This window comes from Callithrix jacchus, chromosome 12, assembly GCF_049354715.1.
Source record: "Callithrix jacchus isolate 240 chromosome 12, calJac240_pri, whole genome shotgun sequence".
NCBI classification, from domain to species: domain Eukaryota; kingdom Metazoa; phylum Chordata; class Mammalia; order Primates; family Cebidae; genus Callithrix; species Callithrix jacchus.
The window spans coordinates 92,886,925-92,913,992 of record NC_133513.1 but is presented as its reverse complement, the minus strand read 5'-3'; the positions used below and the strand labels follow the sequence as shown (position 1 = coordinate 92,913,992).

The following is a 27,068-nucleotide window of genomic DNA, read 5'->3' as shown; positions in this document are numbered from 1 at the left end:
AGGAGCCTCAGTGCACATAAAAATAACAGTTAAAAAACTCTACCACGAACACGTGTCCTTTCCCACCACTGTAGAGTTTGTTAGCCTCAACTTTAGAGCTTGTTTACTTTTATTTATCTGGAAACTTTATATAATTTTGATAGTGTGCATGTGGTCTTTGCTCCGTAGCAGATCATAAACAGCAATATAGCAAGGGGGTGGAAAAGTTGACAGTGATACACTGAGAGCAGAGGGTAGGCTGACATTGAAAGAGAAAGGCTTAAAAGTTAGACAGTGCCTAGTATTATGTATCACAGCTGAATACAGTTATGTATGGTCTTAATAATGAACTTGGAGCCATCAGCCAAATAGTAAATCATGTTCAAGATCTTCTAATAAAGAAGTCAGGGAACTCTTTAGTGTGTCTATTTTTAAACAATCAAAGTTAACCAAGTTTTGACATGTTGAAATGGTAAGTTCTGTAGTGTTTATATGCTTGAAATAGCACATTCTCTGGTGATGTTATATCAGTGACACAAATTTGAGCTTGCAGTTGATTATGGAAATGATGCTTTGTAATGATTAACATTTATTGAGCAGCTATTATACCAGCCCTGACCTAAGTGCCTTCACACTGTTAGCGTACTGGTTAAGGCTTAGGAGACAGACATATTTGGGTTCCCATTACACCTCTGACTTACTGTGTCCTTGGACAGATATCATCTCTCTGATCCCATGTCCCCACCTGCCAAATAGGAACCAATGACATATGATAGGGTTGTTGTGAGGACTCCCTGAGGGAAGTACATGGTACGGTGCATGTACCTAGGAAGTACTCAGTGAATGTTAGGCACTATTATAACTGTAATAGTCTTGATAATAATTTATGAAAGTATGATTATCTCCACTTTTCTGGACAAGGAAACTGAAGCCCAGAGAATTTAAGTAAGATGCCCAAGGTGAAATAGCTAAAGTGGAGCCAGGCTGTGGACCTGGGTCTCTCTGACGCCAGAAGCCTAGTGCTTGACATTCATATATGCTGCCTCCTCAGCATGTAATTATAATTAGACTTTTTTTTGGTAATACTTAGAGAAAATCTGTTAGTAGCATCTGTGGTTCCCACTTCTCTTTTCTACTGTGGACCCAAGTCATCTTATTATACACAAAAAGTCTATAAGAAGTAACACAAAGATAAACTACTTTTGCTTGACAGAAAAAATTAAGTAGGTAATGTTTGATTGTGTAGCATGATTTATTAACATCTTTTAGGTCCTTCATATTAATATACTAAATGATTTATTATATGCCCAATATGTTTGTCCACATCAGTGTTTTCTTGGATTATAAATTAACAGAGGTCAGGAGTGGTGGCTTCCGCCTGTAGCCTTAGCACTTTGGGAGGCCAAGGTGGGTGTTCAAGGAATTTGAGACCAGCCTGGGCAACATGGTGAAACCATGTCTCTACAAAGAAATACAAAAAAGTTAGCTGGGCATGATGGTGCATACATGTAGTCATAGCTACCCAGGAAGCTGAGGTGGGAAGATTGCTTGAGCTTGGAATATCGAGGCTACAGTGAGCCAAGTTCCTGCCACTGCACTCCAGCCTGGGCCTCAGAATAAGACCCTCATTCTGTCTTATGTACAGAGCTATCACCATCTTTTCTTTTTTTGTAATTAGACACTTCATACTTTTTGATGTGATGATGGTTGTTATGTGAGATGGAAGGTAGAGTCCTCATCTCTACCAACACCAAATGAGTACTTGAGTTGATTAAAGAAAAATAGACTTGTACTTGGGAGGCTGAGGCAGGAGGATCACTTGAGCCCAGGAGTTCAAGGCAGCAGTAAGCTATGATTGCACTCCAGCCTGGGCAACAGAGCAAAACTCCTCCCTTCTCTTACCCTCCTCTTTTTTTTTTTTTTTTACCCCCCCAACTCCTCTTTTTAGACAGAGTCTCACTCTGACACTCAGGCTGGAGCGCAATGGTGTGATCTTGGCTCACTGGAACCTCTGCCTCCCAGATTCAAGAGATTCTCCTACCTTAGCCTTCCAAGTAGTTGGGATTACAGGCACCTGCCACTGCACCTGACTAATTTTTGTATTTTTAGTAGAGACAGGGTTTTACCATGTTGCCCAGGCTGGTCTCAAAACCCCTGACCTCGGGTGATCCGCCCACCTCAGCCTCCCAAAGTGCTGGGATTACAGGTGCGAGCCACTGTACCGGCCCCCAATAGGTTTTCCATCTAAGCCTTTGATGCATGGTCCTGCTGTTAGTCTTCAGGTTGTGGTACATTTGTTTGCAGACAGTCTCAGTAGGTAGGAACCAGAATGCCCTCAGTTGGAGTCCTAGCCCTGCTGCTGTGAGCTCTATGATCTTGGACAAAGAATGTTTTCCAAGATCTAACTACACTGAGCCTTAGATCCCAATCTTTAAGATGGTTATGGGGAATAAAATGCCATATTTAAAATCCCTACTTTTAAAAATACTGTCTTTTCAAAGTACCATGTTGTCTGGTACTTAACCAGCCTGACCAACATGGAGAAACCCCATCTCTACCAAAATACAAAATTAGCCAGGGGGGCACATGCCTGTAATTCCAGCTACTTCGAAGGCTGAGGCAGGAGAATCACTTGAACCAGGCAGGCAGAGGTTACAGTGAGCTGAGATCGTGCCATTGCCCTCCAACCTGGGCAACAAGAGCAAAACTCCATCTCAAAAAAAAAAAAGTTAATTTCCTTACCGCCCTCTTCAGGCATTCTGAAGAGCCTATATTTACTGAATTGAATCTTTTCTTTCACTGAGAGGTATAGGTTTTTATTATTTTAATTCCAGAATTCCTTTGAGGATTGAATGAAAAATATATGAGGAAATTATTTTTAAATTAGACCAGGTGTGGTGGCTCATGCCTGGAATCCCAACACTCTGGGTGGCTGAGGCAGGAGGATCATTTGAAGCCAGGAGTTCAACAGTAGCCTGGGTAACAAAGTGAGACCTCATCTCTACAAAAAAAAAAAGAGGCCAGGCACAGTGGCTCATGTCTGTAATCTCAGCACTTTGGGAGGCTGAGGTGGGCAGATCACTTGAGGCCAGGAGTTTGAGATGAGCCTGCCCAACATGGCACAACCCCGTCTCTACTAAAAATACAAAAATTAGCTGGGCCTGGTGGTACACACCTGTAGTCCCACCTATTTTGAAAGCTGAACCCCTAGAATCACTTGAACCCAGGAGGCGAGGTTGCAGTGAGCCAAGATTGCACCGCTACACTCCAGCATGGAGCATACAGCAAGATTTCATCTAAAAAAGAAAAAAAATTAGCCAGGCACAGTGGTGTATACCTGTAGTTCCAGCTAATCAGAAGGCTGAGGGAGGAGGATCACTTGAGCCCAGGAACTGGAGGCTGCAGTGAGCTATGATCACACCACTGCCCTCCAGCCTGGGTGATAGAGCAAGACTGTGTTCCCCCCAAACCCCCCTCAAAAAAAAAAGAAATGATAAATAACTTTGATATTTTAAAATATGAGGCCAGGTACAGCAGGCCATGCCTGTAATCCTAGCACTTTGGGAGGCCAAGGTGAGCAGATTGCTTGAGCTCAGGAGTTTGAGACCAGCCTGGGCAACATGGTGAACCCCTGTCTCTACTAAAAATACAAAAAAATTAGCTGGACATGGTGGCACATGCCTGTAGCACAGCCTACTAGGGAGACTGATCTGGAAGGATCATGTGAGCCCAGAAAGTTGAGGCTGCAGTGAGCCGTGATTGCTCCACTGCACACCAGCCTCGGTGTTGGGAGTGAGACCGTGTCTCAAAAATAAAATAGGAAGTACTAACTTACTTGCTTAGCTTTGCTTTATCATTCTCAAGAAATAGATCTATATTGCAGTGTCTTAAAATTGATGTCTTCTGTTTCTTTTGACCTTCCTTTCCAGGTTATAAAACATGGAAGCTGGCTCAGTGGTTCGAGCCATTTTTGACTTCTGCCCAAGCGTATCAGAAGAACTGCCGCTCTTTGTGGGAGATGTAATTGAGGTGCTGGCAGTGGTGGATGAATTTTGGCTTCTAGGAAAGAAGGAAGATGTTACAGGTAAGTAATGGAGTCACAATGGACCATAGGCCCTGACTTTTTTCTATATTAAAAATAAAGGCTGGCACTGCCCTCTGGCCTGGGCAACAGAGTGAGACCCTGTCTCAAAAGAAAAAAGAAAAAGTTATTCTTACTTGGGTGAGGTGGCTCATGACTGTAATCCCAGCACTTTGGGAGGCTGAGGTGGGTGGATCATGTGAGGTGAGGAGTTGCAGACCAGCCTGGACAACATGGTGAGATGGTGAGACACCATCTCTACTAAAAATAAAAAATTTGCCGGGTGTGATGGCGAATGCCTGTAATCCCAGCTACTCAGGAGGCAAGGCTGGAGAATTACTTGAACCTGGGAGGCAGAGGTTGCAGTGAGCCAAGATTGAACTGAGGAACGATCCAAGATGGCTGATCGCTAACATCTCGGGATTGCAGCTCCCAGCGAAAGCTCAGACAACAAGAGGACGCCACACTTTCAGACAAATTTTGGTCGCTCAAGGAGCAGAAGATTCCCAGTGGAGGGGCTCCACGGGTCCTGTGGCTGGCGCAGCGGTTTCACCGGCACCTCGGCGCGGCAGCTCTCGGTGCAGAGTAAACGGGACTGGTTCCCCTTCTGACCGAGGTTTAGAGGAGCCACATGGGTCGCTAGCGCGACTCTTGTGGCTGGCGCGGTGGTTTCGCCAGCACCTTGGTGTGGCAGCTCTCGGTGCAGAGTAAACGGGACTGGTTCCCCTTCTGACCGAGGTTTGGAGGAGCCACAGGGGTCGCCAGCGCGACTCTTGATGCTGGCGTAGCAGTTTCGCAGGCACCTCGGCGCGGCAGCTCTTGGTGCAGAGTAAACAGGACTGGTTCCCCTTCTGACCGAGGTATGGAGGAGCCACAGGGGTCGCCAGCGCGACTCTTGATGCTGGCGTAGCAGTTTCGCAGGCACCTCGGCGCGGCAGCTCTCGGTGCAGAGTAAACGGGACTGGTTCCCCTTCTGACCGAGGTTTGGAGGAGCCACACGGGTTGCCAGCACGACTCTTGTGGCCGGTGCAGCGGTTGTGCCGGCACCTCGGCGCGGCAGCTCTTGGTGCAGAGTAAACGGGACTGGTTCCCCTTCTGACCGAGGTTTGGAAGGCAGAGTCGCCTATTACGGACTCAAGGAGGAAGCCAGACTGGAGATTCCTGGGCAGAAAAGCACCATCAGTCTTAATGCTGCTGTTTTGGCCGGCGCAGTGGGTTGCTCATATTTTGGTCCTGGGAATTAACAACTTGGATGTCCACTCAGAGACCTAATTTGGAAGTTGTAATTACAAAGACAACAGGTGGGGAGGTGGGGAGGGATTGCCTGGGGAGAAATGCCAAATGTGGGTGAAGGGGAGAAAGCAAACAAAACACACTGCCATGTGTGTACCTATGCAACTGTATTGCATGCTCTGCACATGTACCCCAAAACCTAAAATGCAATAAAAAAAAAAAAGACAACAGGTGGATAAATTTACAATGATGGGAAGAAACCAGCATAAAAAGGCTGAGAATACTCAAAATCAGAACGCTTCTCTCTCTAAAGAGGATCGCAGTTCCTCATCAACAAGGGAACAAGACTTGATCGAGAATGAGTGCATCCCATTTACAGAATCAGGCTTCAGAAGATGGATAATAAGAAACTTCTGTGAGTTAAAAGAACATGTTGCAGCCCAATGTAAAGAAACTAATAACTTTGAAAAAAGGTTTGACAAAATCCTAATGAGAATAGACAATTTAGAGAGGAATATAAGTGAATTAATGGAACTGAAGAATACAATGCAGGAACTCCCAGAAGTATGCACAGGTTTAAACACTCGAATTGTTGAAGCAGAAGAAAGGATATCAGAGGTAGAAGTCCAACTTAATGAAATAAAACGAGAAGACAAGTTTAGAGAAAAAAGGATAAAAAGGAATGAGCAAAGTCTCCAAGGAATGTGGGACTATGTGAAAAGACCAAATTTACGTTTGATAGGTGTACCTGAATGCAACGGAGAGAATGAATCCAAGCTGGAAAATATTCTTCAGGATATTATTCAGGAAAATTTTCTTAAACTAGCAAAGCAGGACCATATTCAACCCCAGGTAATACAGACAACACCATAAAGATATTCCTCAAGAAGAGCAACCCCAAGGCACATAATCCTTAGATTCACCAGGGTTGAAACGAAGGAGAAAATACTAAGGGCAGCCAGAGAGAAAGGTCAGGTTAATTACAAAGAGAAGCCTATCAGACTTACAGCAGATCTCTCAGCAGAAACTCTACAAGCCAGAAGAGAGTGGGGGCCAATATTCAACATCCTTAAAGAACAGAACTTTCAGCCCAGAATTTCATAGCCAGCCAAACTAAGCTTCACAACTGAAGGAAAAATAAAATCTTTTATGAACAAGCAAGTACTCAGAGATTTTATTACCACCAGGCCTGCTTTACAAAAGCTTCTGAAAGAAGCATTACACACAGAAAGAAACAACCAGTATTAGCCTTTCTAAAAATATACCAAAAAGTAAAGAGCACCAACATAAAGAAGAATTTACATCATCGAATGGATAAAACAGTCAGTTAACATCAAATGGCAGTAATCCTAAATTTAAATTGGCTAAATCCCCCAATCAAAAGATACAGACAAAACCTAACGGCATGTTACATCCAGACCCATTTCACTTGCAAGGATACACAGACTCAAAACAAAGGGATGGAGAAAGATTTACCAACCAAATAAGGAGCAAAAATAAATGAATAAATAAAAAGCAGGAGTTGCAATTCTCGTATCTGATAAAATAGATCTTAAAGCAACAAAGATATAGTGGTAAAAGGATCAATGCAACAAGAAGAGCTAACGATCCTAACACCCAGATACATAGAGACTTAGACTCAATGAGACAGAAAATTAATAAGGATATCAAGGACTCAAACTCAGGTCCGGAACAAGTAAACTTAATAAATATTTATAGAGCTCTCCACTTTAAATACACAAAATATACATTCTTGTCAATATCACATCACACCTACTCATAGGTTTAAATGAAACGTTGATTGGCCATTATTAATACCCATTTTTTTTTTTAGAATAAAGCAACATTTCCCTTCTCTCTCCCTCTTTTTCTTCCTCTTTCTTCCTCTCCTTCACTCCTTTTTTTCTTTCCTTCTCTCAAAAAAAAAAAAAAAAAAAAAAAAAAGATTGAACCATTGCACTCCAGCCTGGGCAGCAAAAGTGAAACTCCATCTCAAAATAAATAAATTATAAAAATAAAAATAAAGGCCAGGCATGGTGGTTAATGCCTGTAACCCCAGCACTTTGAGAGGCTGAGATGAGAGGATTGCTTGAGGCCAAGAGTTCGAGACTAGCCTAGTCAACATAGTGAGACCCCATTTCTATAAATAAATAAATAAGAAAGGAAGGGAGGTAGGCAGGGAGGAAGGGAAGGAAAGAAAGAAAGAGAGGGAGAGAAAGAAAAGAAAGCTAGCTAAATGGGAAGCTCAGGTCAATAAATTTCAGAATCCTTTTGTGTTTTCCTTCTGTATTCATAAGTGGTCTCTATCAGTAAGGGGAAAATTTCTGTTACCATTCTATCTCTCTTTGTTAATTCCTTCAAGATGTTACACTGCTAGAAACCAGCTGCCCCAGCTCAGGTTTCTATCCAAGTCTTTCCCTTTGCCCACTTTCCCTTCCCAGGTTGTTATCCTTTGTGTTCAGTGCTATTATTCCTCTTCTGGAAACACGCATTATTCCTTTCTTCAGATCCCTGTTGCTTACCACTGCTTTTCACAGACAGCTTTATCTGTGATTTGTGGAATACAAGGTGCTCTCCACCTTGTTCCCTCTGGCTGTCTTTTTTTTTTTTTTTTTGAGACAGAATCTTGCTCTGTTGTCCAGGCTGGAGTGCAATGGCATGATCTCGGCTCACGGCAAACTCTGCTTCCCGGGTTCAAGTGGGCTATCTTCTTTTAACATTTTCTACCCTTTCATTCGTCAGTTGATCATAGGCAAAAGGCTGAGAAGTGATCTTCTTTCATTTTTTTCAAAGGAGCATGATTTATCCTGATCACTCCTTCCTGGATGGCTGGCCCAAATTTATTAAAGTTACCCTCTACCCTGGATGCTACCTACCTCCCACATTCCATGCACCTGGTTAGCTTTCTTCATTTCTGTAAGATATGTTCACTTTGATTTCTTTCATTAATTAGTCTAGGGAAGGGTGGAAGCTTTTCCCACACCACATGCATCTGTGTTAATTCAGTCCTTAACTTGCGTATATTTATATTTATGTAAGTCTGAGTTGGAGTCCTTAGAGCAGATTCTGTTGACACTTACCTCACATTTGGGAGATAGAGTATTTCCCAGTAGAAATTACATCTCAGCTGAGACACAAATGATGAGTAGGAGTTAGCAAGGCAAAGATGGTAGGCAGGGAGGATTGCTTGTTGAAGGTCCCTGGAGTATGAGAACACAGGGGACCTAGAGAAGTTTAGTAGGGTGTGAGGTGTGAGTGGATGAGGGGGAAAGTAGGCTGGAGATATGAGAAGAAGCTAAATCATGGGAGACAAGGGTATGCCATGGTAAGGAGTAAAGGAAATGGGAAACCCTGAAAGTGATTTGAACATGATTAGATTTGAATTTTAGAAAGCTCGCTGCTGCAGGCCAGGCACGTTGGTTCACGCCTGTAATCCCAGCACTTTGGGAGGCTGAGGTGGGTAGATCACTCGAGGTCAGGAGTTTGAGACCTGCCTGACCAACATGGAGAAACCCCATCTCTACTAAAAATACAAAATTAGCTGGATGTGGTGGTGCATGCCTGTAATTTCAGCTACTCCAGAGACTGAGACAGGAGAATTGCTTGAACCTGGGAGGCAGAGGTTGCTGTGAGCCAAGATCACGCCATTGCACTCCAGCCTGGGCAATAAGAGCAAAACTCCATCTCAAAAAAAAAAAAAAGAGAGAAAGAAAGAAAGCTCACTGCTGCAGACTTAAGAATGATAGTAAGGGACAAAACTGAAGGCAGGAAGCATTTGGAAGGTTGCTACAGTAATCTAGGTGAGAGATGGTGATGGCATGGACCAAGGTGGTAGGTCTGGAGAGAAATAGACAGACCTAGAGATAGAACGTAGAATCAGTCAGACTTTCGGATACCTTCCAACTGGCAGGCCCTGTCTTTCTACCACCACCTATTAAAACCTTACCCATGGCCAGGCCTGGTGGCTCACGCCTGTAATCCAAGCACTTTGGAGGCCAAGGCGGGTGGATCACCTGAGGTCAGGAGTTCAAGATCAGCCTGACCAACCTGGTGAAACCCCGTCTTTAGGGAAAAAAAAAAAAGAGAGAAAAAAATAAAATAAAACCTTACCCACCTTCAGATTCAAATGCTGTTGTTTTCATAAAAGATTTTATGTTCTTCCTGACCTATTACCTACCTTCTCTGAACTTCCATAACACTTTGTGTACTTAGGTTGTGACAGCAGATTTCAGGATTGATATGTTATTTATGTCTGAATTTGACTTTTTGTCTGAACTAGGTTTTTACTTTTTTTTTGAGACAGGGTTTTGCTCTGTCGCCAGGCTGGAGCATAGTGTTGAAGTCTCGGCTCACTGCAACCTCCACCTCCTGGGTTCAAGCGATTCTTCTACCTCAGCCCCCTGAGTAGCTGGGACTACAGGCGTGTGCCAAACACCTGGCTAATTTTTGTATTTTTAGTAGAGATGGGGTTTCACCATGTTGGCCAGGATGGTCTCGACCTCTTGACCTCACGATCCACCCGCCTCGGCCTCCCAAAGTGCTGGGATTACAGGTGTGAGCCACCATGCCCGGCTGGTTTTTACATCTTTGAAGACCAAGACTATCTTACTTAGGCCGGGTGTGGTGGCTCATGTCTGTAATCCCAGCACTTTGGCAGGCCGAGGCGGGCGAATCACAAGGTCAGGAGTTCAAGACCAGCCTAGCCAAATGGTGAAACCTCATCTCTACTAAAATAGAAAAAATTAGCTGGGTGTAGTGGCAGGTGCCTGTAATCCCAGCTACTTGGGAGGCTGAGCCAGGAGAATCACTTGAACCCAGGAGTCGGAGGTTGCAGTGAGCTGAGATCGCACCACTGTACTCCAGCCTGGGCAACAGAGTTGAGACTCCATCTCAAAAAAAAAAAAAATACTTACTAATGTTTCCCTCCTCAGTGTGCTTTGCATATAGCGGCCCCCAGTAAACGCGTACCAAGTTGAATTGCATTCTCTCTGTTCTGTGTGCATCTAGTTTTGTGCTCTATACTTCTTCTACAACAGAGTCTCCAATTATTAGTTTTCACTGAGTTTTCAAGTTAGGGTCTATTTGTGAACTCAGAAGAAAAGTTTTTGTCCTTGTACACAGACAGAAAAAGAAATTTTAATATTAAAATTCAGTATGCTTGCTTTTATTTTCAGGACAGTTCCCCAGCAGTTTTGTGGAAATTGTGACTATTCCCAGTCTAAAGGAGGGAGAGAGGCTGTTTGTGTGCATCTGTGAATTCACATCCCAAGAATTGGACAGTCTTCTGCTCCATCGAGGTAAGCTGCTCATCAAATAGTAAACTATTTGAAAATTAGATTGATGGAGTCTGCCCATTTCGACAACTAGATCCTTTTTTGAATTTGTGAAGTGGCTTAATCTCTAGAGGGTCCTCAGCAATACCAAAGTAGTGTGGACATAATGATGCCTTAGAGTTTAGTAGCATTTTACAATTTCCACAGTATTTTCTCACAAATATATTCTCATTTGATTCTTAGCACAGACCTGGGTGGTAAGAAAGTTGACATTATTAATATGTTTTATAAATAATGAGAGCAAAATTCAAAGACTATTAGCTGAAGGTGAGAAGTCTTGGCCTCAGAATGTGAACTAGTTATATTCTAAGACCAGGACTATTTTTCCACTGCCCCCATACTGTAGCCACACTTCAGGCTCAGCCTCTCTCTCTCTCTCTCTCTCTCTCTCTCTCTCTCTTTTTTTTTTTTTAGATAGTAGTCTCATTCTGTTGCCCCCAGGCTGGAGCACAGTGGTGCAATCTTGGCTCACTGTAACCTCTGCCTCCCAGGCTCAAGCAATCCTCCCACCTAAGCCTCCTGAGTAGCTGGGACCACAGGCACATGCTACCATGCTGGGCTAATTTTTAGCATTTTTGGTAGAGGCAGGGTTTTGTCATGTTGCCTTGGCTGGTCTTGAATTCCTGGACACAAATGATCTGCCTACCTCAGCCTCCCAAAGTGCTGAGATTATAGGCATGAGTCACTGCACCCAGCCAACTTCAAGCTATATTTTTATATTATAAACTGATATGGGGCATGGAGGGAGGGAGGAAAAAAAAAAAAACGATACGGCTTTGCTAACAAGATTACCATTTATTAATGCATAATGGTAGAGCAGGAATTTTGATATGGAAATTAAGAGATAGGTGCAAAACATTCCCATTTTACTGCTCGCTTATCAGAACCAGATTAAAAGGAAGTGATTTAGAACAGATAGTCATAGTTAGCCAGGCGCGGTGATGTGCATCTGTAGTCCTAGCAACTCAGGAGGCTGAAGCAGGAGGATCGCTTGAGCCCTGGAGTCGGAGGCTTCAGTGAGCTATGATCACATCACTGCACTCCAGCCTGGGTGACAGAGGGAGACCCTGTCTCAAAAATAAATAATAAATAAAAAATAAAACAGGTAGTCATAGCTATCTCTCATTGATTTTCCAAGTATTTCTCCCCTCTTGCACTCTGATTAGATGAATAAACTATAAACCATTTCAACAAGTATCCTTAAGTCCATACATTCTGCATAAACAGAGAAACCAGTAGTGTTCCATAGACAGAAGCTTCTGATAAATCCAATTTTGTGATGACTCAGTCATCAAAATAGTAGAAATTATTAGGTGTGTTATTAATAACATTAAATGCTTGCTCTTTGGCATATGGCACAAAAAGGACAGACTTGGTTTCTTAAATCATGTATACACACACACACACACACACACACAGAGACTTGGTTTCTTAAATCATGTACACACACACACACACACACACACACACACACACACATAAAACCTGGCAAACTTCTCTAACCTTTAGTGATTAGAAATTAATAATGGATTTTGACCTTAATCCTCAAAATCTATTTTGAGAATTTATTTTTAAATTTTGTATAGGCTGGGTGCAGTGGCTCTCGCCTGTAATCCCAGCACTTTGGGAGGCCGAGTGGGCAGATCACGAGGTCAGGAATTCAAGACCAGCCGGACCAATATGGGGAAACCCCGTCTCTACTAAAATTACAAAAAATAGCCAGGTGTGGTGGTGCACGCCTGTAGTCCCAGCTACTTGGAAGGCTAAGGCAGGAGAATTGCTTGAACCTGGGAGGTGTAGGTTGCAGTGAGCCAAGATTGCATCACTACACTCCAGCCTGGGTGACAGAGCGAGACACCATCTCAAAAAAATTTTGTGCTTATTTTATTTATTTTAATTGTACCAATTTTGTTTTATTTTTTAGGAGACAGGGTCTCACGGTGTTGCTCAGGCTAGCCTGAAACTCCTAGCCTCAAGTGATGATAACACGTCATTCTCCCGAGTAGCCAGGATTACAGACTTTACTTACCTTTAAGAAGTATCATTAGGATTAATAAGAGGCTGGGTGCAGTGGCTCGTGCCTGTAATCCTAGCAGTTTGGGAGGCCAAAGGCGAAAGTATCCCTTGAGCCAAGGAGTTTGAGATCAGCCTGGGCAACATGGCAGGACCTTGTCTCTACAAAAAAAAAATTAAATTAGCCAGGCATGGTGGTGCATACCAGTGGTGCATGCCTGTGGTCCCACTACTTAGGAGGCTGAGGCAAGAGACGAGGCAGGAGGATCACTTGAGCCCAGGGGCTTGAGGCTGCAGTGAGCTGTGTTCATGCCACTACACTCCAGCCTGGGCAATAAAACAAGGCCTTGTTTAAAAAAAGAAAGGAGCCTATAATCCCAGCTACTTGGGAGGCCAAGGCAGGAGAATCGCTTAAACCTGGGAGGCAGAGGTTGCTGTGAGCCGAGATCGCACCAGTGCACTCCATCCTGGGTGACAGATCGAGACTCTATCTCAAAAAAAAAAAAAAAAAGCCAGGTACAGTGGCTCATGCCTGTAATTCCAGCACTTTGGGAGGCCGAGGCAGACAGATCACCTGAGGTCAGGAGTTCAAGACCAGCCTGGCCAACATGGTGAAACCCTGTCTCTTAAAAAAAAAAAAAAGAGAGAGGGGACTCAAGATGGCGCTGTGAGAACAACCCAGGATTGGAGCCCGCGTTGAATTCGCAAACGGTGAGTCAGTGCTGCATTTCCAGACTGATCTTTGTTGCCCACAGAACGGGGAAACTCCCAAGTATAAAAAGACACGGGACGCCAGGCAGTAGGTCTGCCTGGCGAAGCTGGCAGCCGGGGCGGCGGCGGCCGGCCCTACCCAGCAATCCCACAGGGCGCGCTTGTCCGGGTGCCTTGTTGAACCGGCAACCTGAGACTTGAGAGGGCTGGACTTGAGACTGAACGAGACTTGCACAGTAGCCCAGCCCAGGGGATTGCAGGGACAGATGGTTTGGGATACCCAGTGGGACGAACAAAACCGCGATTTCGAACTATCCCGGGCAGACGGTCCGAGACGCTCTGTGGGGGAGGGGCGTCCACCACTACGGAGGCAACCTGCCCCAACTGATATACACGCCCACTGCTGAGGCAGCCAGCCGTTGCCGAGGCAACCCGCCCCAACTGAGATACACGCCCACTGCTGACGCAGCCAGCCGTTGCCGAGGCAACCCGTCCCTACTGAGATACACGCCCACTGCTGACGCAGCCTGCCGTTGCTGAGGCAACACGCTACAACGAAGAGACTCCGCCGCAGGGCGTGGCGGAGACCACAGCAGAGCCGGCAGGAACAGCGCGAATCACACAACAGCAGGGCGGAGCCTCGGCAGCCAAACAGTGGCTAGTCTGCCTTTGAGCTGGGCAGGACACCTGATCGGACATCCAAAAATAAAGCCGAAACCCCTCAACACAGAGCATTTGAGAAAAAAAAAAGGGTTGTTTAATGAGCTGTGTTGCAGCAGAATCAAACATAGCAGCCTAACAGCCCTGAATGAACAACAGAGTGCACAGCTCAGCAATTAAACCCCTATAAAGTACAAACTGTCTCCTCAAGCAGCTCCCTGACCCCTCTATATCCAAAAGACTGTCATTAGGCAGGCATCATCCTGGGACAAAGAGAGCAGAAAAAGAAACTGGTAGCATCCCTCGCTGTGCCACGGCTACTAGAGGTGCACCCCAGACAAGCAGGGTCTGGAGCGGACCTCAACAGTCGTACAGCGAAGGGGCTAGACTGGTAGAAGGAAAACCAAGCAACAGAAATACTTCATCATCAACATTCTGGGTGTCCACTCAGAGACCCAAACGAAAAGTCAGCAACTACGCAGACGACCAGCGGACAAATCCACAAAGATGGGAAGAAACCAGCGCAAAAAGGAGGAAAACACCCGAAACCAGAACACATCGCCTCCTAGAAAGGACCAAAACTCCTCACCAGCAAGGGAACAAAGCTGGACGGAGAATGACTGTGACGAAATGACGGAATTAGACTTCAGAAGATGGATAATGAGAAACTTTTGTGAGCTAAAAGATCATGTATTAAATCAATGCAAAGAAACTAAGAACCTTGAAAAAAGATTTGAAAAAAGATTCGAGGAAATGATAACAAGAATGGATACCTTAGAGAGGAATATGAATGAATTAAAGGAGCTGAAAAACACAATACGAGAACTTCGCGAAGCAAACGCAAGTTTCAATAGCCGAATTGACCAAGCAGAAGAAAGAATATCTGAAGTCGAAGACCAACTCAATGAAATAAAACGAGAAACCAAGATCAGAGAAAAAAGCGCAAAAAGGAATGAACAAAGTCTCCAAGAAATGTGGGACTATGTGAAAAGACCTAACCTACGTTTGATAGGTGTACCAGAAGGGGACGAAGAGAATGAATCCCAGCTGGAAAATACTCTTCAGGACATCATCCAGGAAAATTTCCCCCACCTAGCAAGACAAGCCAACACTCAATTGCAGGAAATACAGAGAACACCACAAAGATATTCCGCAAGAAGAGCAACCCCAAGGCACATAATCGTCAGATTCAACAGGGTTGAAATAAAGGAGAGAATACTAAGGGCAGCCAGAGAGAAAGGTCGGGTCACCCACAAAGGGAAGCCCATCAGACTCACAGCAGATCTCTCAGCAGAAACACTACAAGCCAGAAGAGAGTGGGGGCCAATATTCAACATTCTTAAAGAAAAGAACTTTCAACCCAGAATTTCATATCCAGCCAAACTGAGCTTCAGAAGTGAAGGAAGAATAAAATCCTTTGCGAACAAGCAAGCACTCAGAGATTTTGTCACCACCAGCCCTGCTTTACAAGAGCTCCTAAAAGAGGCACTACACATAGAAAGGATCAATCAGTACCAGCCATTCCAAAATCACACTGAATGCTAAAGAGCTTCAACATAATGAAGAATCTACAACAACTAACAGGCAAAGCAGCCACTTAGAATCAAAATGGCAGTATCAAATTCACACATAACAATATTAACCCTAAATGTAAATGGACTAAATGCACCAATCAAAAGACAGAGACTGGCAAATTGGATAAAAAGCCAAAACCCATCAGTGTGCTGTATCCAGGAAACCCATCTCACATGCAAGGATACACAAAGGCTCAAAATAAAGGGATGGAGGAAGATTTACCAAGCTAATGGAAAGCAAAAAAAAGCAGGAGTAGCAATTCTCATCTCTGATAAAATAGACTTTAAAGCAACAAAGATCAAAAGAGACAAAGAAGGCCATTACATAATGGTAAAAGGATCGATACAACAAGAAGAGCTAACGATCCTAAACATATATGGACCCAACACAGGAGCACCCAGATACATAAGGCAAGTTCTTAATGACTTACAGAAGGACTTAGACTCCCACACAATAATAGTGGGAGACTTTAACACTCCACTGTCAATACTAGACAGATCAACCAGACAGAAAATCAACAAGGATACCCAGGGCTTGAACTCAGACCTGGAGCAAGCAAACCTGGTGGACATTTACAGAACTCTCCACCCCAAATCCACAGAATACACATTCTTCTCAGCACCACATCACACCTACTCTAAAATTGACCACATAATTGGAAGTAAAGCACTGCTCAACAAATGCAAAACAACTGAAATCATAACAAACAGCCTCTCAGACCATAGTGCAATCAAGTTAGAACTCAGAATTCAGAAACCGACCCAGAACCGCACAGCATCATGGAAACTGAACAACTGGCTCTTGAATGTTGACTGGGTAAACAACGAAATGAAGGCAGAAATAAAGAAGTTCTTCGAAACCAATGAGAATGAAGACACAACGTGCCAGAACCTCTGGGACACATTTAAAGCAGTCTCTAGAGGAAAGTATATAGCAATAAGTGCCCATATGAGGAGAATGGAGAGATCCAAAATTGACACCCTATCGTCAAAATTGAAAGAGCTAGAGGAGCAAGATCAAAAAAACTCAAAACCCAACAGAAGACAAGAAATTACTAAGATCAGAGCTGAGCTGAAGGAGATTGAGACACGAAAAACCCTTCAAAAAATCAATAAATCCAAGAGCTGGTTTTTTGAAAAGATCAACAAAATAGACAGACCACTAGCCAGATTGATTAAAAATAAAAGAGAGAACAACCAAATAGATGCAATAAAAAATGATAAAGGGGAAATCACCACAGATCCCACAGAAATTCAAACCATCATCAGAGAATATTACAAACAACTCTATGCACATAAACTAGTAAACCTGGAAGAAATGGATAAATTCCTGGACTCCTGTGTCCTCCCAAGCCTAAACCAGGAGGAAGCTGAAACTATGAATAGACCAATAACAAGGTCTGAAGTTGAGGCAGCAATTAAGAGCCTACCTCACAAAAAAAGCCCAGGTCCAGATGGGTTCACAGCCGAATTCTACCAGACACACAAGGAGGAGCTGGTACCATTCCTTCTAAAACTATTTCAAACAATCCAAAAAGAGGGAATCCTTCCCAAATCATTTTATGAGACCAACATCATCCTGATACCAAAACCTGGCAGAGACCCAACGAGAAAAGAAAACTTCAGGCCAATATCCATGATGAACATAGATGCAAAAATCTTCAATAAAATATTGGCAAGCCGATTGCAACAGCAAATCAAAAAACTTATTCATCATGATCAAGTAGGATTCATCCCAGGGATGCAAGGCTGGTTCAACATACACAAGTCTATCAACGTAATTCACCACATAAACAGAACCAAAAACAAAAACCACATGATTATCTCAATTGACGCAGAGAAGGCATTTGACAAAATTCAACAGCCCTTTATGCTAAAAACCCTCAATAAACTCGGTATCGATGGAACGTATCTCAAAGTAATAAAAGCTATTTATGACAAACCAACAGCCAATATCATACTGAATGGGCAAAAACTGGAAGCATTCCCTTTGAAATCTGGTACTAGACAAGGATGCCCTCTGTCACCACTCCTATTCAATATAGTACTGGAAGTTCTAGCCAGAGCAATCAGGCAAGAAAAAGAAATAAAGCGTATTCAAATAGGAAAGGTGGAAGCCAAATTGTCTCTATTTGCAGACGACATGATAGTATACCTAGAAGACCCCATCGTCTCAACCCAAAAACTCCTGAAACTGATAAACAACTTCAGCAAAGTCTCAGGATATAAAATCAGTGTGCAAAAATCACAAGCATTCGTCTACACCAATAACAGACTTAAAGAAAGCCAAATCAAGAGCGAACTGCCATTCGCAATTGCTACAAAAAGAATAAAATACCTTGGAATACAACTCACAAGGAACGTAAGGGACCTCTTCAAGGAGAACTACAAACCACTGCTCAACGAAATCAGAGAGGACACAAACAGATGGAGAAACATTCCATGTTCATGGTTAGGAAGAATTAATATCGTGAAAATGGCTATACTGCCCAAAGTAATTTACAGAATCAACGCTATCCCCATCAAGCTACCATTGACTTTCTTCACAGAACTGGAAAAAACCACCATGAACTTCATATGGAACCAAAAGAGAGCCCGCATAGCCAAGTCAATTCTAAGCAAAAAGAACACAGCGGGGGGCATCACACTACCGGATTTCAAACTATACTACAAGGCTACAGTAATCAAAACAGCATGGTACTGGTACCAAAACAGAGATATAGATCAATGGAACAAAACAGAGGCACCGGAGGCAACACAACATACATACAACTATACAATCTTTGATAAACCTGACAAAAACAAGCAATGGGGCAAGGATTCCATGTTTAACAAATGGTGTTGGGAAAACTGGCTAGCCATGTGCAGAAAGCAGAAACTGGACCCCTTCCTGACACCTTACACTAAAATTAACTCCAGATGGATTAAAGACTTAAACATAAGACCTGGCACCATAAAAACCCTAGAAGGAAATCTAGGCAAAACTATCCAGGACATAGGAGTAGGCAAGGACTTCATGAACAAAACACCAAGAGCATTGGCAACAAAAGCCAAAATAGACAAATGGGACCTAATGAAACTCCACAGCTTCTGCACGGCAAAAGAAACAGTCACTAGAGTGGATCGGCAACCAACAGAATGGGAAAAAATTTTCGCAGTCTACCCATCTGACAAAGGGCTGATATCCAGAATTTACAAACAACTCAAGCAGATTTACAGGAAAAAAACAAACAAGCCCATTCAAAAGTGGGCAAAGGATATGAACAGATACTTTACGAAAGAAGACATATATGAGGCCAACAATCATATGAAAAAATGCTCATCGTCACTGGTCATCAGAGAGATGCAAATCAAAACCACATTGAGATACCATCTCACGCCAGTTAGAATGGCGATCATTAAAAAATCTGGAGACAACAGATGCTGGAGAGGATGTGGAGAAAAAGGAACACTTTTACACTGTTGGTGGGAGTGTAAATTAGTTCAACCATTGTGGAAGACAGTGTGGCGATTCCTCAAGGCCTTAGAAATAGAAATTCCATTTGACCCAGCAATCCCATTACTGGGTATATATCCAAAAGACTATAAATCGTTCTACTATAAGGACACATGTACACGAATGCTCATTGCAGCACTGTTTACAATAGCAAAGACCTGGAATCAACCCAAATGACCATTGATAATAGACTGGATTGGAAAAATATGGCACATATACACCATGGAATATTATGCAGCAATCAGAAATGATGAGTTCGTGTCGTTTGTAGGGACATGGATGAATCTGGAAAACATCATCCTCAGCAAACTGACACAAGAACAGAAAATGAAACACCGCATATTCTCACTCATAGGTGGGTGATGAAAAATGAGAACACATGGACACAGAAAGGGGAGTACTAAACACTGGGGTCTATTGGGGGGAAAAGGGGAGGGCCAGTGGGAGGGGGAGGTGGGGAGGGATAGCCTGGGGAGAAATGCCAAATGTGGGTGAAGGGGAGAAGAAAAGCAAAGCACACTGCCATGTGTGTACCTACGCAACTGTCTTGCATGCTCTGCTCATGTACCCCAAAACCTATAATCCAATAAAAAATTAAAAAAAAAAAAAAAAAAAAAAGAAAGAAAGAAAGGATTAATAAGAGAAACACCACCACGCCCTGTTGTTTTGAGACTTTCTTGCTCTCCACTTTATACTCAGTCTCTACCTCAGTTCTGTATGCTTTCTTGCTAATCAGTGTTGGGAAGGTAGACAGAAATAGATTAAGAGATTATAGCAGGGACCTTATCTGTCCTTACTCATAGGTCTCCCAGTGGAGTTTATAGTCAATATCTGATGGAACAGAGAAAGGGCAAGAGTGCAGTGGCTTCCACTGAGCGGTGCAAAGGATGTGGGTGGCATGGACTTTTCTTAGGAAGCATGGCCATCCGAGAGATTCTCAGAAAGAACCTGGCAATGTGAGTCACCTGCACGAAGACTGACTCAAGGTCAGGCCAGGACCTGGAATCTGTAGATTTTATCTTGACTACCTTTTAACCAATTAAGCATAATAAGCTTAAAGATGTAAGTGGAATCCAAAGGAAGAGGATGCAGGGCAGGGGGATACATAGGAAAGAGAGACTAGAACGAGATGTACTAATTATCCATGATTTTATCTTGTTCTCTTCTCTGTGATAATCTACTGCCAGTAAACACACTGACCAGTCACCTTTCCTTCTATGCCTTTCACTTCTTTTTAGCTCCGTCTTTTAATCTGGAAACACAAGCCTTTGAGGATGGAGAAGTTAGGCATACCTATGTAATTTGTCTTTTTCTGGGAAGCTTAGCTTGTGACACAAATGATTTTAATTTCTCTTTTCTATATAAGACAAGTCACATCAACAGGTATTAATTTTACCAGTGGGAAGCAAAATCACTAAAAAAGGAAAGTATTGTTTATCAGACTTGGTCTAGGCTTCCTGTTTTTCAAGTCTAGTGCTTGGATGGTGCTTCTACTTCCTAGACTGAAAATCACTTTTTCTATTAGATCAGTGTCTCTGTAAATGAAATGTTGATGATGGAATATGTCAAGAGGGGATTTGGAAATCTTAAGAGTATGTGGGGCCGGGCATGGTGTCTTATGCCTGTAATCTCAACACTTTGGGAGGCCTAGGTGGGTGGATTACCTGAGGTGAGGAATTCAAGACCAGCCTGGCCAATATGGTGAAACCCTGTCCCTACTAAAAATACCAAATTAGCTGGGTGTGACGGTGCATGCCTGTAATTCCAGCTATTTGGGAGGCTGAGGCAGGAGAATTGTTTGAACCGAGGAGGTGGTGGTTGCGGTGAGCTGAGATTGCTCCACTGCAGTCCAGCCTGGGCAAAACTCCATCTTAGAAAGTATGTAGGATAATGTTTGAGATCTGTTGTGTTTTACCACATGCCTCTTTAGTTCATTGTTATTTACTTACCTTTAAGAAGTATCATTCGGATTAATTAGAGAAAAAATATAAATGAATATATATGTAATTTATAGATACCTATATGTATTTAGAGCAGGAGTATAGCTTAGGGGATAAGAATTCTGACAGCCCTAAGTTTAAATCTAACTCCACCACTTAAGAGCTGTGACCCTGGACTAGTTACTTAAGTCTCTCAGCCTCAGTTTTCTTATCTAAAAAATGAGGATAATGAAATAATACCTACCTCAGGGTGATTGCAAGGATTAAATCAGATTGTACATGAAAAGCATATGGCAGTAGGTAAGCACTCAGTGAATGTTAGCTATGCTTATTAGTCTTAACTTGGGAGGCTGGAATTGGTTGATGTGCTTTGGGTATCTTGTTTCTGGGATGATTCTGTGAAGTTTTGTGTGTCTGTGCCTTTTCTCAGAGAGATTCCATGTGAACTCAGAACCACTGATCTTTATTCCAGCAGGTGTCACCCTTCCTCTTTTTCCTGAAGCTATTCCTTGGACTATTCCTAGTGTTTTGAGTTAAAAAAAAAAAAAAAATGTGGGCTAGGCACAGTGGCTCATGGCTGTAATCCCAGCACTTTGGGAGGCTGAGGCAGGTGAATCACAAGGTCAAGAGATAGAGGCCATCCTGGCCAACCTGGTGAAACCCCATCTCTACTAAAAAAATACAAAAATTAGCTGGACGTGGTGGCGTATGCCTGTAGTCCCAGCTACTTGCGAGGCTGAGGCAGGAGCATTGCTTGAATCCGGGAGGCAGAGGTTGCAGTGAGCTGAGCTCACACCACTGCACTCCAGACTGGCGCATGGCAACAGAGCAGGACTCCATCTCAAAAAAAAAAAGTGTGTGTGTGTATTTTTTTTTTTTGAAATGGAGTCTTGCTCTGTCACCCAGGCAGGAGTGCAGTGGCACGATTGCTGCTCACTGCCACCTCCACATCCTTGGTTCAAGCAACATTCATGCCTTAGCCTCCTAAGTAGCTGGGATTACAGGTGTGTACCACCACACCTGGCTAACTTTTGTATTTTTAGTAGAGACCAGGTTTCACCACCTTGGCCAACCTGATCTCGAACTCCTGACTTCAAGCATCCGCCTGCCTCGACCTCCCAAAGTGCTGGGATTACAGGCATGAATGACCGCATCCGGCCTTGAGTTATATTTAAACCGAGAAACAAGTCTGTCTCTTAGAAAAAGAATCAAAACATGTGGCCAGTACGCCTGACTGTCCTAAAAAAAAAAAAAAAAAAAAAAAAAACAGAGGAGAAAAGAAGGGGCGGGGGCTACGGGGAGCAAAGAACAAAAGCAAAATAAGAGACTAGGACAAGGAAAAGACAGAGGAGAGAAAAAAATTAGTACATATTATGACGAGTGATAGAATATTGCCTCATATAACACAGAATGTGAATCCCTTGCTTATAACCTCATGTTTCTAGACCACCTGCCCCCTCAAACGAAAGGCCAATAAAGAATAAATTGAACAGTGGTATTTATCGCTCAAAGCACATGTGTTGTAAATTTGTGATGCCATGAATGTGAGCTCTCAGGATGGAAATTCTGACATGGCTTGTATGGAAACGTGAGTAAAATACTGTGTGTGGTCAGGCTGCAAAAAGCACGTAGTTCCCGGGCGTTTAGAGAGAGCCCCAAAAAGAGTCCTTGAGGAACCCAGGACTGCAGTCAGACTGCTCATATCTGATTCTAAGAAGACCTGCACTCCTTCTTATCATTTTATTCCTACTGCATTTCCTGTTAAAATAAAAAATCCAACCAGAGGAAACAAGCAGTCTGGTTGGGATGAACTGTGCATGAGTCAAAGGCTTAGGATGACCCTAAGGGTCACACACTTCCTATTTTTCTGTTCTCAAAATCTGGTCTTGCTATTCCAGGAGTTCCTCATATTGGTATTTCAGAAATCTAATGACCACTAGTTAGCCTCCTTTCCTAAGGAATCACCTAGGACCCCAGGGGAATAGCTTGCACGAGTCTTTCTGATGAAAAAAGAGAGACTTATGCATCAGTAACAGGACTATCAAATAGGGACATTGAGGCAGAGTGTAGTGGCCCACACCTTTAATCTCAGCAGTTTAGGAGGCCTAGGTGGGAGGATCACTTGAGCCCAGGAATTTGAGGCCAGCTTGGGCAACAAGTGAGACCCCTCTCCACAATTAAAAAATAGCTGGGCACAGTGGCACACACCTGTAGTCCCAGTGACTCAGGAGGCTAAGGCAGGAGGATCACTTGAGCCTGGGAGGTCGAGGCTACAATGAGCAATGATTCAGCCACTGACCTCCAGCCTGAGTAACAGACTGAGACCCTGCCTCAAAATATATAATAAAATGAATTTTAAAATAAAAAGGATATTGAACTAAAAAATCTCTAAAGTAGTTTTCAGGTTCTAAATTGTATATGTTTTTGAAGATTCACCTTTACAATGTGGAACCAACCAATGAAATAGCAGTCCATCAGGTAATAAAGCTTATCAAAACAGTTACCCTGCTGAAAATAGACAGGAAAACAAGCCTTATTACGTGGGTTCATGGGGATCTGGCAAAACAAGGAAAATATCATAATTCTATAGCTTTAAGAAAGCCAGTTCATTTCAAAGCCAGCAGAGTGGGAGTTATGGCATGCTTTTATTCTTCCCCTTCACCAAGAGGCCCATTGTGTCTGAACAGCAGTCAATTGCCAGTGCATTCCCTCTGTGTCCCGGATGGATGGCCTTAGGGCCAGAAGGGGAAAAATCACTTGTGATTTTTTCAGGACCCCAAGCTCTGACCAAGGGATTGGGAATCATAAGTGAAAGGAATGTAGAAATATAGGACCAAGACCCTATTTTTTGGGAACACTGAAGCAAAATAATATCAAATTTGTAAAAATATGTTGGGCACCTCCCACTAAGTCTAAAATCTTAGGTGCTGTATAGTATATACAAATACAAGTGTCAGCCAGGTGTAGTGGCTCCCATCTGTAATCCCAGCACTTTGGGAGGCCGAGGAGGGCGGATCACGAGGTCAGGAGTTTGAGACCAGCCTGGCCAACATGGTGAAACACTGTCACTACTAAAAATATAAAAATTAGCTGGGCATGGTGGTGCACGCCTGTCATCCCAGCTGCTTGGGAAACTGAGGCAGGAGAGTCACTTGAACCTGGAGGCGAAGGTTGCAGTGAGCTGAGATCATGCCATTGCCCTCCAGCCTGGGCAATAGAGTGAGACTCTGTCTCAAGAAAGAAAAAATAGAAGTGTCAGAATTCATGATACAGACAATAATTTCTTTTGTAGGTTACCGATAGCCAAGATAAATGTGAGCTTCTAAGGTTTTTCAGAGAAGCATGCTAAGCTTTCAGATGGAGAGATAGTGTAACATGAGCAGTAAGGCTTTGGGGTTAATAATGATGTGGCTTCATAACAGTGAAAATTTCTTTGTGTGGAATAGGGTCTTGTATCATAGGTGAGAAAATACTGGATAATTGGAGAAGGGGAAGGTTATGACTGCATAGATATGAATGTAAGTTTGCTTTGAGGTGAAAGCATAAGCCTTTTGGTAGCTCAGTAAACCTCTGCATAGAGTGTCCAGAGCAAATTTATTTTGTGTATATTTTGGATAATAAGAATAGGATTATTGGGGAAGAAGTGATTGGCAGGAGGATCCTTGTGCTTCATGGTAAGTTTGGCCCCGGGGAGAGAGATGATAAAACTGGTACATTTGTAATCTTCATTTGTCATGAATCATTTGGTAGACCCGAAGAAATAAGTCTGAGGACAAGACTTAAAAGGGTGAGATGTCGGGAATTGGACCAGGGTCATAGCATAGAGCAATTAGTAGAAGGAAGAGGCTTGGCACAGTGGCTCACACCTGAAATCCCATCACTGTGGGAGACTGAGGTGGGTGGATCACTTGAGTCCAGGAGTTAGAGACCAGCCTGGGTAACATAGTGAGACCCTGTCAAAATAAAAATTAGCTAGGTATGGTAACACATGCTTGTAGTCTCAGCTACTTAGGAGGCTGAGGTGGGACAATCATTAGCGCCTAGGAGGTGAAGGCTGCAGTAAGCCGCAACCGCCCCACTGCACTCAGCCTTGGTGGAAGGGTGAGACCCTGTCGCAAAGAAAAAAAAGAAAGAAATATTTTTAAAGAGGGAATTAGAAGAAAAATGGAAATTAGCAGCAAGTCAGGCTGGAAAGCAGAATGTAATGAATTTATTTGGGAGCTGGAGTTGAAGAATAATCTTCATTAGCAAATGAACATCCAGTACTTGCTATGCAAAAGGCACCATACCAGACTCTTAAGATACCAAAAGAAGGCAGTACCTACCATTAAGGAACCTGTAACCCACTTGGAAAGATAGGACAGACTTAGTTTTTATTTTATTTTATTTTTTTAGAGACAGGGTCTCTGTCACCCAGGCTGTGGTGCAGCGGTGTGATCATAGTTCACTGTAGCCTTGAACTCTTGGGCTCAAGCAGTCTTCCCACCTCAGCCTCCCAAGTAGCTGAGACTGCAGGCAATAGCCACCATGCCTGAGTACATTTAAGTTTTTTGTTCTTGTTGTTAAGATGGAGTTTCGCTCTTGTCACCCAGGCTGGAGTGCAGTGGTGCAACCTTGGCTCACTACAATCCATGCCTCCCAGGTTCAAGCCATTCTTCTGCCTCAGCCTCTCAAGTAGCTGGGATTATAGGTGTGCACCACCATGCCGGGCTAATTTTGTATTTTAGTAGAGACTAGGTTTCACCATGTTGGCCAGGCTAGTCCCAAACTCCTGACCTCAGGTGATCCACCTACCTTGATCCACCTACTTATAGGCGTGAGCCACTGCACGTGGCCTAATTTTTTTTTTTAATCAAGAGCTTATAAAACTCAAAAAGATAACCCAGTTTCTAGTGTTCTTGACTGTAAAATAACTCACAGGATTTTGCCAAGTGCTTTGCTACCCGGATCTTCTTTTACCTAGGTCAGGTGCATTCCTTGAACACCTCTGACTTGGGTACTGAGTGAGAAGAAAGTTTTAACTATAAAAGTATAGATAAGATTACATTTAACCTTAACTGTAAGATTAAAATGGATAATCTACCAATTAATAGTTTATAGTAGTGTGATCTTGGCTAACTGCAACTTCCACCCACTGGGTTCAAATGATTCTCCTGCCTCAACCTCCCGAGTAGCTGGGAGTACAGGCACATGCCACCACCCCCACCTAATTTTTGTATTTTTAGTAGAGACAGGATTTCATCGTGTTGGCTAGGCTGGGAAGATTTCTTTCCATGTTTGATAATGAACAAAATTGAGGGTGAGAAATTAAATTCATGATGAACCCTATTTAAAGGGCTGTACTGGACGTGAAGATATTCTTTTGTCACTTGTAAACTGATCTAGCTGCATAGGCTGTAGTAACATTGTTTATAGCAGCATTTACCAGTTTTGGCTTTCAGGATCCCTACACACTCTTTGGCTTTTTTTGGTGGTGGCAGAGACAGGGTCTTGCTCTATTGCCCAGGCTGGAGTGCAGTGGTGCTGTCATAGCTTGCCGCAGCCTTAAATTCCTGGGCTGAAGCGACCCTCCTGCCTTAGCTTCCTTCCCACATAGCTGGAATTACAGCACTCACCACCAAACCTGGCTAATTTTTAAATTTTACGTAGAGACAAGGTCTTGCTATGTTGCCCAGGCTGATCTTGAACTCCCGAGTTCAAGCAATCTTCCTCCCTCAGCCTCTCAAAGTGCTGGAATTACAGGTATAAGCCACTGCACCTGGCCTCCCTGTATACTCTTAAAAGGTATTGAGACCCCAAAGAGCTTTTTTGGTTTTGGGGGTTTTTTTGTTTTTGTTTTTTGGTGGTGGTTGTTTTTTGAGACAGTGTCTTTGTCGCCCAGGATGGAGCGCAGTGGCACAGTCATGGCTCACTGCAGCCTTGACCTCCCAGGTTCAAATGATTCTCTCACCTCAGCCTTCTGAGTATCCGGGACCACAGGTGGGCATCACCACACCTGGCTAATTCTTGTATTTTTCCCAAAGAGCTTTTGTTTATGTGGGCCATTTC

The 27,068-nt window shown here is 43.3% G+C and overlaps 1 protein-coding gene across 2 annotated transcripts in view; it reads left to right on the top strand.

Moving 5' to 3' along the window:
* The window catches only part of DNMBP (dynamin binding protein), a 136,514-nt gene that overhangs the window by 35,502 nt on the left and 73,944 nt on the right, over nt 1-27,068 (top strand). For both annotated transcript variants that reach the window (XM_035268764.3, XM_078346252.1), the window contains exons 2-3: nt 3,909-4,063; nt 10,468-10,590. In XM_035268764.3, the coding sequence (XP_035124655.2) occupies nt 3,919-4,063; nt 10,468-10,590 (268 nt within the window). In that variant the 5' untranslated portion in view covers nt 3,909-3,918. The remainder of the gene's footprint in view (nt 1-3,908; nt 4,064-10,467; nt 10,591-27,068) is intronic.